At 39.8% G+C, this 14,847-nt stretch overlaps 1 protein-coding gene across 1 annotated transcript in view; it reads left to right on the forward strand.

The window, feature by feature from the left end:
• pfkpa (phosphofructokinase, platelet a) overlaps positions 1-14,847 on the forward strand; it is a 138,406-nt gene that overhangs the window by 43,514 nt on the left and 80,045 nt on the right. The window contains 1 exon segment of the mRNA XM_034171886.1: positions 11,989-12,154. Within this exon segment, the coding sequence (XP_034027777.1) occupies positions 11,989-12,154 (166 nt within the window).

Genomic DNA, 14,847 nt, shown 5'->3' on the forward strand with positions numbered 1-14,847 from the left:
CCAAAAATGCAAACCCTTGTGAGGTAATTAGTCTCTGTGTCATTAATTGAAGGTCACTGTCTTCAGAATCGCTGTTGATAAATGATCTAATTACAGAACACCGCCTAGACATGATTGCTTTATGTGAAACCTGGCTGAACCCACTGTCCTCCCCTTACATGAAGCTTGCCCATCTGCATGCTCATGTAGTAACATCCTTCACAATACAAAGCAAAGTGGAGGTGTTGCTTTAATTCATAAATATGGGTTTAGTTTATTGGCTTTTTGGGATCCAAAATATAACTCTTTTGAACATTTGACGCTCTGCTCTGCTCAGGATGCTACATATAGTCAAGGTCAGAAGAATAAAGTTCAAACATGTTACTTTGTCATGGTTTATAGGCTTCCGGGCCCATATTCTGAATTCTTAGATTAATTTGGTGAGTTTATGTCTAATTTGGTAACTCGTGCAGATAACATTCTGATTGCTGGTGACGTTAACATTCATGTAAACAAGTCTTCTGACCCCCATATATAAATCATTCATTTATAGATATAATAGGATTTCAACAAGGCATTCAGGGTTTGACTCACATTAGTGGAAACACCCTGGATTTGGGGTCTTGCTCGTGGTATTACCGTCTCAAATATTGGCATTGTGTCTCTTACCTCAGTGGTTTCAGATCACTTATTAAGTTTACAGTCTCATCGTGTTGTCCACTGGGATGAGATACTTATTTATTTTCACAGCATCACATCAGCTCTACAATAATCTACAAATGCACTTGATCCAGACTGCCTGATATCTTAGCATTACTTTCAGGACATGATCATTCAGTAGATAGTCTTGTGGAAGCTTAAATTTCAGCACTCACGAGCACATTGGACATGATCGCTCCACCTACACTAACCCCAACTGCCAAAAAACAAACAAAAACATACCATTTTTCAGTGATCATTTACGTGGCCTCAACCATAAGTCTAGAGCAAAAATGGCATACTTCTAAGATAGAAATATTCCACCTCCCTTGCCAGGATACTATTCTGGATTATCATCACAATCTATTGGCAAAAAAAGAGGTCTATTACTCTGATAGCTGAGCAAAAAGGAGCATCATCAAAGTTCCTATTTGACATAGTGGCAACACTTATTCAAGGACAATCACCTGTAAATAATTCTCCATTTTCAAAGAAAATAAATGACATACGGTCAAATACATGCCAGCATTAGTCCCACCACTGCACACTGTTAAGCCCCGGTCACAACCCACCGTGCGTTTTTTTTTTTCGCTGTATGTTTTCTGCGGATGCCACGGCCACTACGTTTTGTGAAAACGTACGGAGGCAGTAGCAAGAGGAGGGAGGGAGTACGTTCAACGCACGTCTCTAGGAAGTGTAATGATCAATCAATCAATTCAATCAATTTTTTTTTTATATAGCGCCAAATCACAACAAACAGTTGCCCCAAGGTGCTTTATATTGTAAGGCCAAGGCCAATACAATAATTATGTAAAACCCCAACGGTCAAAACGACCCCCTGTGAGCAAGCACTTGGCTACAGTGGGAAGGAAAAACTCCCTTTTAACAGGAAGAAACCTCCAGCAGAACCAGGCTCAGGGAGGGGCAGTCTTCTGCTGGGACTGGTTGGGGCTAAGGGAGAGAACCAGGAAAAGACATGCTGTGGAGGGAGCAGAGATTGATCACTAATGATTAAAGCGGAGTGGTGCATACAGAGCAAAAGAGAAGAAAACAGTGCATCATGGGAACCCCCCAGCAGTCTACGTCTATAGCAGCATAACTAAGGGAGGTTCAGGGTCACCCTGAACCATCCCTAACTATAAGCTTTAGCAAAAAAGGAAAGTTTTAAGCCTAATCTTAAAAGTAGAGAGGGTGTCTGTCTCCCTGATCTGAATTGGGAGCTGGTTCCACAGGAGAGGAGCCTGAAAGCTGAAGGCTCTGCCTCCCATTCTACTCTTACAAACCTAGGAACTACAAGTAAGCCTGCAGTCTGAGAGCGAAGCGCTCTATTGGGGTGATATGGTACTACGAGGTCCCTAAGATAAGATGGGACCTGATTATTCAAAACCTTATAAGTAAGAAGAAGAATTTTAAATTCTATTCTAGAATTAACAGGAAGCCAATGAAGAGAGGCCAATATGGGTGAGATATGCTCTCTCCTTCTAGTCCCCGTTAGTACTCTAGCTGCAGCATTTTGAATTAACTGAAGGCTTTTTAGGGAACTTTTAGGACAACCTGATAATAATGAATTACAATAGTCCAGCCTGGAGGAAATAAATGCATGAATTAGTTTTTCAGCATCACTCTGAGACAAGACCTTTCTAATTTTAGAGATATTGCGTAAATGCAAAAAAGCAGTCCTACATATTTGTTTAATATGCGCTTTGAATGACATATCCTGATAAAAAAGACTCCAAGATTCTCACAGTGTTACTAGAGGTCAGGGTAATGCCATCCAGAGTAAGGATCTGGTTAGACACCATGTTTCTAAGATTTGTGGGGCCAAGTACAATAACTTCAGTTTTATCTGAGTTTAAAAGCAGGAAATTAGAGTCATCCATGTCTTTATGTCTGTAAGAACAATCCTGCAGTTTAGCTAATTGGTGTGTGTCCTCTGGCTTCATGGATAGATAAAGCTGGGTATCATCTGCGTAACAATGAAAATTTAAGCAATACCGTCTAATAATACTGCCTAAGGGAAGCATGTATAAAGTGAATAAAATTGGTCCTATTACAGAACCTTGTGGAACTCCATAATTAACTTTAGTCTGTGAAGAAGATTCCCCATTTACATGAACAAATTGTAATCTATTAGACAAATATGATTCAAACCACCGCAGCGCCGTGCCTTTAATACCTATGGCATGCTCTAATCTCTGTAATAAAACTTTATGGTCAACAGTATCAAAAGCAGCACTGAGGTCTAACAGAACAAGCACAGAGATGAGTCCACTGTCCGAGGCCATAAGAAGATCATTTGTAACCTTCACTAATGCTGTTTCTGTACTATGATGAATTCTAAAACCTGACTGAAACTCTTCAAATAGACCATTCCTCTGCAGATGATCAGTTAGCTGTTTTACAACTACCCTTTCAAGAATGTTTGAGAGAAAAGGAAGGTTGGAGATTGGCCTATAATTAGCTAAGATAGCTGGGTCAAGTGATGGCTTTTTAAGTAATGGTTTAATTACTGCCACCTTAAAAGCCTGTGGTACATAGCCAACTAACAAAGATAGATTGATCATATTTAAGATCGAAGCATTAAATAATGGTAGGGCTTCCTTGAGCAGCCTGGTAGGAATGGGGTCTAATAAACATGTTGATGGTTTGGATGAAGTAACTAATGAAAATAACTCACAGAACAATCAGAGAGAAAGAGTCTAACCAAATACCGGCATCACTGAAAGCAGCCAAAGATAACGATACGTCTTTGGGATGGTTATGAGTAATTTTTTCTCTAATAGTTAAAATTTTGTTAGCAAAGAAAGTCATGAAGTCATTACTAGTTAAGTTACATGGAATACTCAGCTCAATAGAGCTCTGACTCTTTGTCAGCCTGGGCTACAGTGCTGAAAAGAAACCTGGGGTTGTTCTTATTTTCTTCAATTAGTGATGAGTAGAAAGATGTCCTAGCTTTACGGAGGGCTTTTTTTATAGAGCAACAGACTCTTTTTCCAGGCTAAGTGAAGATCTTCTAAATTAGTGAGACGCCATTTCCTCTCCAACTTACGGGTTATCTGCTTTAAGCTACGAGTTTGTGAGTTATACCACGGAGTTCAGGCACTTCTGATTTAAAGCTCTCTTTTTCAGAGGAGCTACAGCATCCAAAGTTGTCTTCAATGAGGATGTAAAACTATTGACGAGATACTCTATCTCACTTACAGAGTTTAGGTAGCTACTCTGCACTGTGTTGGTATATGGCATAGAGAACATAAAGAAGGAATCATATCCTTAAACCTAGTTACAGCGCTTTCTGAAAGACTTCTAGTGTAATGAAACTTATTCCCCACTGCTGGGTAGTCCATCAGAGTAAATGTAAATGTTATTAAGAAATGATCAGACAGAAGGGAGTTTTCAGGGAATACTGTTAGTCTTCTATTTCCATACCATAAGTCAGAACAAGATCTAAGATATGATTAAAGTGGTGGGTGGACTCATTTACATTTTGAGCAAAGCCAATAGAGTCTAATAATAGATTAAATGCAGTGTTGAGGCTGTCATTCTCAGCATCTGTGTGGATGTTAAAATCGCCCACTATAATTATCTTATCTGAGCTAAGCACTAAGTCAGACAAAAGGTCTGAAAATTCACAGAGAAACTCACAGTAACGACAGGAGGACGATAGATGATGAGTGAGTGACAATAAAGCAGTGTGTGTGTGTGGGGTCGCTTTTCTTTTTGAGCGGGACCGGAGCGGCAGGTGTTTTTCGCCGTCGGCGATGCATGAGCATGTCCAGCCTGCAGCGGTCAGTTATACGAGTGTTTACTTGCCTCGAAAAGTTACAGCTAGTTAACAGACTGAAGCTGTGGAGTGTGTGTTGCTGACGTTTGGAAATAAAGTTCAAGTGAGAAGCTGCGTTGTGCATGCAAGTCTGTCGGCCACCGTAGTATGTGGCGAGTGCCGTAATCCGTACTGCCTACATACGGATTTGGTTAATTCAATAGTAATTGAATGAAAATTTGCCGCTTTGAATCCGTACTGAGGCAGTACTCACAACGTGCGTCATCTGTACTGCTGGTGAATCCGGAGCTTGACTGCATCAAAAGTTCTGCATGCACTAAAACCTCTACGGTGTGTCTGCGTGCTCCTAAATTCGTACTGAGGCAGTACTTACGACATACGGATCTCCAAATTTAGCCCACGTTTTTGCAAGTAGACTGCACGCACGTGCAAGTACGGCGGGTTGTGACCACGGCTTTACTGATGTGCCATCTCTGATACATCACTGAGATTTGCCGAATTTGATACTACAGTAAAATTTGGATATAATGGCTTCAGGTGGACCACTGAACAATCTACGGGGAATCCCCAGCACCAATTAGACTTACGTAGGAGGTCTTTCCTACCTGTGGCAATCAGACTTTGGATGCTGTAGCTCCTCTGAAAAAGAGAGCTTTAAATCAGAAGTGTCTGACTCCGTGGTATAACTCACAAACTCGTAGCTTAAAGCAGATAACCCGTAAGTTGGAGAGGAAATGGCGTCTCACTAATTTAGAAGATCTTCACTTAGTCTGGAAAAAGTTTGTTGCTCTATAAAAAAGCCCTCCGTAAAGCTAGGACATTTTTCTACTCATCACTAATTGAAGAAAATAAGAATAACCTCAGGTTTCTTTTCAGCACTGTAGCCAGGCTGACAAAGAGTCAGAGCTCTATTGAGCTGAGTATTCCATTAACTTTAACTAGTAATGACTTCATGACTTTCTTTGCTAACACAATTTTGACTATTAGAGAAAAAAGTACTCATAACCATCCCAAAGATGTATCGTTATCTTTGGCTGCTTTCAGTGATGCCGGTATTTCGTTAGACTCTTTCTCTCCGATTGTTCTGTCTGAGTTATTTTCAGTAGTTACTTCATCCAAACCATCAACATGTTTATTAGACCCCATTCCTGCCAGGCTGCTCAAGGAAGTCCTACCATTATTTAATGCTTCAATCTTAAATATGATCAATCTATCTTTGTTAGTTGGTTATGTACCACAGGCCTTTAAGGTGGCAGTAATTAAACCATTACTTAAAAAGCCATCACTTAACCCAGCTATCTTAGCTAATTATAGGCCAATCTCCAACCTTCCTTTTCTCTCAAAGATTCTTGAGAGGGTAGTTGTAAAACAGCTAACTGATCACCTGCAGAGGAATGGTCTATTTGAAGAGTTTCAGTCAGGTTTTAGAATTCATCATAGTTACAGAAACAGCATTAGTGAAGGTTACAAATGATCTTCTTATGGCTTCGGACAGTGGACTTATCTCTGTGCTTGTTCTGTTGGACCTCAGTGCTGCTTTTGATACTGTTGACCATAAAATTTTATTACAGAGCTTAGAGCATGTCATAGGTATTAAAGGCACTGCGCTGCGGTGGTTTGAATCATTTTGTCTAATAGATTACAGTTTGTTCATGTAAATGGGGAATCTTCTTCACAGACTAAAGTTAATTATGGAGTTCCACAAGGTTCTGTGCTAGGACCAATTTTATTCACTTTATACATGCTTCCCTTAGGCAGTATTATTAGACGGTATTGCTTAAATTTTCATTGTTACGCAGATGATACCCAGCTTTATCTATCCATGAAGCCAGAGGATACACACCAATTAGCTAAACTGCAGGATTGTCTTACAGACATAAAGACATGGATGACCTCTAATTTCCTGCTTTTAAACTCAGATAAAACTGAAGTTATTGTACTTGGCCCCACAAATCTTAGAAGGCATGGTGTCTAACCAGATCGTTACTCTGGATGGCATTTCCCTGATAATAGTAATACTGTGAGAAATCTTGGAGTCATTTTGATCAGGATATGTCATTCAAAGCGCATATTAAACAAATATGTAGGACTGCCTTTTTGCATTTACGCAATATCTCTAAAATCAGAAAGGTCTTGTCTGAGTGATGCTGAAAAACTAATTCATGCATTATTTCCTCTAGGCTGGACTATTGTAATTCATTATTATCAGGTTGTCCTAAAAGTTCCCTAAAAAGCCTTCAGTTGGTTCAGAATGCTGCAGCTAGAGTACTGACGGGGACTAGCAGGAGAGAGCATATCTCACCCGTGTTGGCCTCTCTTCATTGGCTTTCCTGTTAATTCTAGAATAGAATTTAAAATTCTTCTTCTTACTTATAAGGTTTTGAATAATCAGGTCCCATCTTATCTTAGGGACCTCGTAGTACCATATTACCCCATTAGAGCGCTTCGCTCTCAGACTGCAGGCTTACTTGTAGTTCCTAGGGTTTGTAAGAGTAGAATGGGAGGCAGAGCCTTCAGCTTTCAGGCTCCTCTCCTGTGGAACCAGCTCCAATTCAGATCAGGGAGACAGATACCCTCTCTACTTTTAAGATTAGGCTTAAACTTTCCCTTTTCGCTAAGGCTATAGTTAGGGCTGGATCGGGTGACCCTGGACCATCCCTTGGTTATGCTGCTTTAGACGTAGATTGTGGGGGGGTTCCCATGATGCACTGTTTCTTTCTCTTTTTGCTCCGTATGCATCACTCTGCATTTAATCATTAGTGATCGATCATCTGCCCCCCCTTCACGGCATGTCTTTTTCCTGGTTTTTTTTCCCCTCAGCCCCAACCAGTCTCAGCAGAAGATCTGCCCCTCCCTGAGGCCTGGTTCTGCTGGAGGTTTCTTCCTGTTAAAAGGGAATTTTTCCTTCCCACTGTGGCCAAGTGCTTGCTCATAGGGGGTCGTTTTGACCGTTGGGGTTTTTCATAATTATTGTATGGCCTTGCCTTACAATATGGAGCGCCTTGGGGCAACTGTTTGTTGTGATTTGGCGCTATATAAGAAAGAAAGTTGATTGATTGATTGATTCTGCAGGATGAATACAGAATGAACAGAGTTATTCAGAGTTATTCAGCTATTCAGAGTTATAAGCAATATTGTTGAACATCTTGCGCAAATGTTTTTCAGTCATTTCACATAAACAAAAAAACATTGTTTCCTATTTAGTGTTTCTGTACTCTGGCAAAATTATTTCCTTCAGGATAAATAAATGCAGTGTTCTGTAATATACTGTAATAAAGTTGATCTTATCTTATTTCTTTGATTAAATGCCTGACCTTGAATAGGGTCCTGTGTCTTTTAATGGCCCGTGTCATGGACTCAGCACTCAGCACTCCCTGTGCCTTCACTGCGCATGCATCATGGAGGAGCATTAGCAGTGTCATGGCGGAGTGCTAGCAGTGATTAACAGATTATTGTCTTGTTTGTGCTTAAGACTGCCACGTTTCTGCTTAAAACTGACTTTAGAATGATTTAAGAAGTTTTATGGTTAATAATCACATTATTCCATTTGATCTCTTTGGGTGTAGAGAGTCAGACAGAGAGAGAGAGAGTCTCAGACATGCTGCTTTCGTGCTGTGATCCTTCCACCGTCTTTTATGCGGAAATGATTGTTGTATAAAAGCTTCAGATATCTGTAGCTGAGCTAGATGGTGACTGGAGTGCAGTTTTAAGCAGAAACGAGGCGATAATTGGTGAATTGTGGCTGACGCTCCAAAGTGACGCATGCACAGTTAAGGCAGGGGGAGTATTGAGAAGGGGGAGTACTGAGCTCTTGACACCGGGTCAAAACTCTGTCTGAAAAAAATAAATGCCTGCCTTAAATAAGCTTTGATGCCTGATAAGCCTGATGTGAGCGAAAATCCGGTATATATGGTATTTATTACATGGAAAACCATACAAAAGCATTTGGACTTTTGCTTTTGTCCGGTGAGTGTGAGTATCCAATTTGTAGTGAATATAAATAATTTAATGAATATTTGGGATTATTTTTTGATTTTAATGGCACCTCACAAGGCACCATAAAATATGTAGCCTTACGACGGGTCACCATAAAATAGTAGTGGAAAAGTGACAAATAATAATTTGTAGTTGTTGAAGTTTGAACTGTGGTCACATACGATGGCAACAAGCAGAAGCAAGTAGAATTATTAAGCCACTTTGCGTCCATTGACAACAAAACCCTTGCTGGAACCTTAACGGGTACTTAGCTGGTACATTGAAGAGGTGGATGAGCAGATTTCATCTGTTGCTGATGCCTGGGTCTGGGGTTGAACTGCTGGTTTTCCTCCGTGATCCCATGGCTTCAGTGTCAGCTGGGTTTGCCAGCATAACGGCTGAGGCGCTTGGTTTCTGGTGGCTTCCAGAAATTTGTGGAACCGGATTAAAAGTCTTTGTGAATTTAGAAAAAGTTAAAGTTTTGAGAGTGGCATTGTAAATTACAAAAAAAGGAGAAAGATGCTTTTCTGTAAATTTGCTCTTATTCTGAAAAGTTCCACTAGGAAGTTATCTTATAAATTAAAAACTTGACAAGCTTTAAAAATAGTTATCAGGCTGGTAAATTGTTATGAAATACAGAATGAACAAAACCACGTGGTAGCTTTTAGCTACATGAGGCTAGGCTGCTTGGGGCCTTGTTACCCACAAAAGAAAACTAAACACTTGCAAAAAGAGGAAAAGAATAGAAAAAGGGCAGGAAGAAGAGCCTAAAGGAGCTCCGTTCTGAAACTTTTAAAGGGGACTTACGTCAATAAAAATACACCCAATCTGGTGTGTGGAATTTAACTTAAGAACACTTTATGTGTAAGGAAACACAGATGAGGAATTAAATATTTAAAAATATTAACTGTGTTGTCATACACTTTGTTCTAGGTACTTTAAACTGAATATAAGATTATTAATGTTACCCAACTAAGGCATAAACAAGCCATTGGTTAAACAGAATATTTCACCATCAAAGTATTAATAATTCAGGAACACATTACCATACACTATATGTTTTAAAAGGAGCACATGTCACGTTAAATTGAATATATGCAATGTGTTTTGCTGGATTAAACACACAAGAAAACAGAACTTTCATATGCAGATAAAATAATATTCTTTGCACTGAAGAAAGAGGTTGTGTTCTTTATTTCAACCTGCAGGATAAGCTGGTTGTCAAGGCTCTGAGTTTATGGTTGCCTTATCTTAGAAGAGACAGTCTCGCAGGTCTGGGAAGCTTCTCTGGCTTGACGTGGAACAATTAAGATGTCTTATAATTTACACTGGCCAGAATTTCAGCGATAAAACAGGTTTCAAGGACCACTTTGAAAACCTCTAAATTAGAGACCCTGGACAGTGCAGCTGGAGGGAGTATTTTGTGAGATGTCTCCAGTTGGAGACCAGGAATTTCAGGTCAAAAGGTGAAACAACAGCCTTTTCTCAGTTGAAACATTAGGTTTTGGTAGGGAAAACATTAATGTATGTTATTTGTTGTCAATCAAAGTCAGATTCTTTACAGGATTATACAATTATGGTTTAGACGGGTTTACCCGTATTTCACTGGGCGTACTGATGAAACTTCACTTTCGCTAAATGTGCATTACATTTGACCCTATACCAACCAAGTTGTTGAAGGACCTGTGGCCTACACTTGGGCCTACTGTACTGGAAATTATTAGCTTGTCACTAAGTTTGGGATCTATTCCTGAATGTTTTTAAATCTGCAGTGATTAAACCAATACTTTCGAAATCTAACCTTGACCCCAGACTACTGAAAACTATAGACCGATATCAAACCTATCATTTTGCTCTAAAATGCTTGAAAATGTGGTTTCATGGCACCTTGTGGACCACCTTACTCAGAATAACCTTTTTCTGACTTTACAGTCTGCATTTAGAATGCACCATTCCATGGAGACTAAAATGATAAACTATCTTCTGCTTGCAATGGATTGGGACACCACTATGGTTCTGCTGCTGTTAGATCTTAGCACTGCTTTTGAAATGGTGGATCATCGTGTACTACTTGATAGGCGGGAGAATCATTTTGGGATTGCTGGGAATGTCTTTGTATGGTTGACTTCCTGTCTAACTAGTTGCTCTCATTGTGTCCTGTACAATAACATCATCTCAAACTTTCTTCCCATGAAATACAGGGTTCCACATGGGTCCCTCTTAGGCACCTTGCTTTGCTTCCTTTATATTCAGTGATTAATTTTCTTTGTCGCTACAATGGATATCCATCAATTGGGCTGCCAAAAGGCCATAGGTGACGGGGCTTGACAGCAATGCTTGCTGCTCACTACTGGTGCTTCATGCCCCACACTTGCCTGATGTGGCAAGTTAATTTTCAGGCACATTTAGAATGAAATCTGGCAAATCAACTCATTTCAGTGATGTTACTACAGCAGCAGAAGCATGTTTTGTTTTGGTGGTGTTCAGCCTTGTTCCAAAATACATAAGTATAGCAAACGGCAAATGTCAGCTCTCCCAAGTTTGTCGAAATTGCACTCATGCTTTTATTTTGACACACCTACAAACAGACTGTGGTGGAAGACATCAAACACAGTACGGCAATATGACACTTAACTAAACTGACTAAACCGATTCATCTCCAAAAACACAATAAATCAATAACACTAGCAATACTGTTAAACTAACATGAACCACAACAACAACATTTAAAACCCCAAAACTCTGAACTCCCATGGTGCATGGCAGCAAAATGTTCATTGTTCACTTTTGGTAGCTATTATGGCTAATTTCTCCAAAAATCCTATCAACTTTCCGTTTTCACAGCGTTCATCCTTGACCAAAAATACATAAGAATACTAAGCGGCAAATGACAACTTGGCAACAATGGCAAATACAGGCCACTCCGAGCACACACCTCCACTAAAGCATAATTTGATTAGTTGATGTGCTGTTCTATTCATTGGTTTGGCAAAGAACAAAATAACACGGACGTCAAAGTGAGACATAAGATTCATTAGTATACTCTTTAATAATGCAAGGTTTGTCTTTCTACCATGCTTCCTTTGAATCTGTTCATGTATATCTTTTTTTTTTTTTTTTTTTTTACGTATGTCTTGCTAACAAACAAATGTCTGAAAGCCTTGCCATTTTGGCCAAGGTAATAATCCCTCTAAATTTATGCAACATTTGGCAGCACAGAGAGATGATCACTTCTAGAATATAAAAATGAAATGTGCTTGGGATGTGAATCAGATATTTTATGGATGATTGATATTGGCAAAATAATCCCAGTCTATTTCCAAGCCTCCTTGTTTAATCCTCCAAATACAAAGTCATAATCTGGTGAGGATTCCCCCCCATGAGATTTCTTACAGACTGTTTTTGCATGTTTACTGCACTCAGCAGATTCTGTTTGTCACAGCAGTCCTGCTCATCCTGTTATAGTATTATAATAACAGACTGATCCGCCTGAATTACTACACAAAACTCAAAATGACGGAGCAGGTTTATGCCTGACCTTCTGTTCTTTTCAGGTTTGATTGAAGCTGATGCTGTTCAGAAGTATTCCGCTCTTCACATTGTGGGGATGGTTGGCTCCATCGATAACGACTTCTGTGGAACTGACATGACAATCGGTACTGACTCGGCATTGCACAGAATCATCGAGGTGGTGGACGCAATTATGACAACTGCACAGAGGTGAGGAAGGAGACAAACATCTCCATGTTTCTTTGACACTCGTCCGGTCACTGTGATGACTCCATGCAAACAGGGTTGCTAGGCCATTGTGTTTTGAGGTAGTCTCACAGACTTGGTGTAATTTGTCCTCAAGGTCGTCCTTTAATAATCAGAAATGTGTTTTGGCTAATACCTGAAGTAAAAAAAGAAAAAAAACACAATTCTTATGTTGATAATATGGTGGGAAGTTGATGCAAAGCAAATTGTCACTTCAACCAAAATTCTGTGGTGGTGATACCACCCAACAGGAGGTTAACAATGGCTTGATCATATTGTGCCTCCAGAAAGTATTCACAGCACTTCATTTTTTCCACATTTTACTATGTTACAGCCTTATTCCAAAATGGAGTAAATTCATTTTTTCCTTCAAAATTCTACTCAGAACATCCCCATAATGACATAAAAAAAAAAAAAAAAAAAAAAAAAATATATATATATATATATATATATATATATATATATATATATATATATATATATATATATATATATATATATATATATATATATATATATAATTTTTTTTTTTGCAAATGTATTAAAAAAAAAAACTAAAAAAAAAAAAAAAAGTCACGCGTACATAAGTATTCACACCCTTTGCTCAATACTTTGTTGATGCACCTTTGGCAGCAATTACAGCCACAAGTCTTCTTGAATATGATTCCACAAGCTTGGTGCACCTATCTTTGGCCAGTTTTGTCCATTCCTCTTTGGAGCACCTCTCAAGCTCCATCAGGTTGGATGGTGAGCATCGGTGCACAGACATTTTTAGATCTCTCCAGAGATGTTCAATCAGATTCAGGTCTGGGCTCTGGCTGGACCACTCAAGGACATTTGCAGAGTTGTCCTGAAGCCACTTCTTAGATATCATGGCTGTGTGCTTAGGCTCATTGAGGTCCAGTTTGAGGTTGAGCGCTCTGGAGGAGGATTTCATCCACAGTGTCTCTGTAGATTGATGCATTCATCTTTCCCTCAATCCTGACTAGTCTCCCAGTTCCTGCTGCTGAAAAATGTCCTCACAGTATGGTGCTGCTGCCACCACCATGCTTCACTGTAGGGATGGTGTCTGGTTTCCTCCAAACATGGTGCCTGGCATTCATGCTAAACAGTTCAATCTTTGTCTCATCAGACCAGAGAATTTTGTTTCTCATGGTCTGACAGTCCTTCAGGTGACCCTTGGCAAACTCCAGGCAGGCTGCCATGTGCCTTTTATGAAGGGGTGGCTTCCATCTGGCCACTCTACCATGCAGGCCTGATTGGTAATTTGCTGCAGAGATGGTTGTCCTTTTGGAAGATTCTCTCTACACAGAGGAATGCTGGAGCTCTGACAGAGTGACCATCCAGTTCTTGGTCACCTCACCGACTAAGGCCCTTCTCCTCCAATTGCTCAGTAATTTAGATGGTGGAGAGCTCTAGGAAGAGTCCTGGTAGATCTGAACTTCCTCCATTTAGGGATGATGGAGGCCACTGTGCTCATTGGGACGTTCAAAGCAGCAGAAATGTTTCTGTACCCAAATTTGTGCCTCAAGACAACCCTGTCTTGGAGGTCTACAGACATTTCATTTGACTTCATGCTTGGTTTGTGCTCTGACATGCACTGTTGACTGTGGGACCTTATATGTAGACAGGTGTGTGTCTTTCCAAATCATGTCCAATCAACTGAATTTACCCCAGGTGGACTCCAACTAAGCTGTAGAAACATCTCAAAGATGATCAGTCGAAACAGGATACACCTGAGCTCAATGTTGAACTTCATGGCAAAGGATGTGAATACTTATGTACATGTGATTTCTCAGTTTTTCTTATTTTTAATAAATTTGCAAAAATTTCAAACTTTTTTCACATTGTCGATATGGGGTATTGTGTGTAGAATTTTGAGACTTTTTTTTTATTTCATCCATTTTGGAATAAGGCTGTAACCAGTGATGCCGGTAACGCGTTACTCTAATCTGAACACTTTTTTTAGGAACGAGTAATCTAACGCTTTAATCTTTCCAAATCAGTAATCAGATTAAAGTTACTTCTCCATGTCACTGTGCATTACTATTATTTTTCATTGTGGGTCGATAGCAGCATTAAACTTGGTCCGTGGGTAGGAGGTCAGGGTTCGACTGAACTGTCCACTTTAAGCGAGCTGTGAGCTTTTCATCCACGGTTTTTTGCAGCTGCTCGACTCGTCCTCACCTCTTAAAGTGCGGTGATCAGCACACCTGCACTGAGCTTTACAAAGACATTTTTATACTTTTTTTCCTCCTTTATTTAGAAATGTGAGCTGAGCCACTCTGTATCTGGTTGCTAAAAACAGCTGATCCTCCGCGACGCGTCAACAACTAACACTATTTTCCACTCAAATGCACCTAAACTCTCTTTCTGAGGACCACATGATGTGAAAACGCAATAAAACTTTCTTACCTGTAAATCTGGTCATGTTTTCTGCATAAATAAATGTTATCCATTCTTTGTGCTCAAACGCCAAAGCAGGGGCGAATCCAGATGGAATGGGGGCATGGGGGATGGATGTGCCCCCCCTCCCCACAACACCCGTGGATTAAAGGTCCAGTTTTGAAGCCTTTTTTTACTACAACTGCTAATACTACTTAAAATAACATTAATTTCGATAAGTAAAATATTTAGAGAGAATTTAAATGTTAGAA

This window comes from Thalassophryne amazonica, chromosome 1 (genome assembly GCF_902500255.1).
Source record: "Thalassophryne amazonica chromosome 1, fThaAma1.1, whole genome shotgun sequence".
Lineage (NCBI taxonomy): Eukaryota > Metazoa > Chordata > Actinopteri > Batrachoidiformes > Batrachoididae > Thalassophryne > Thalassophryne amazonica.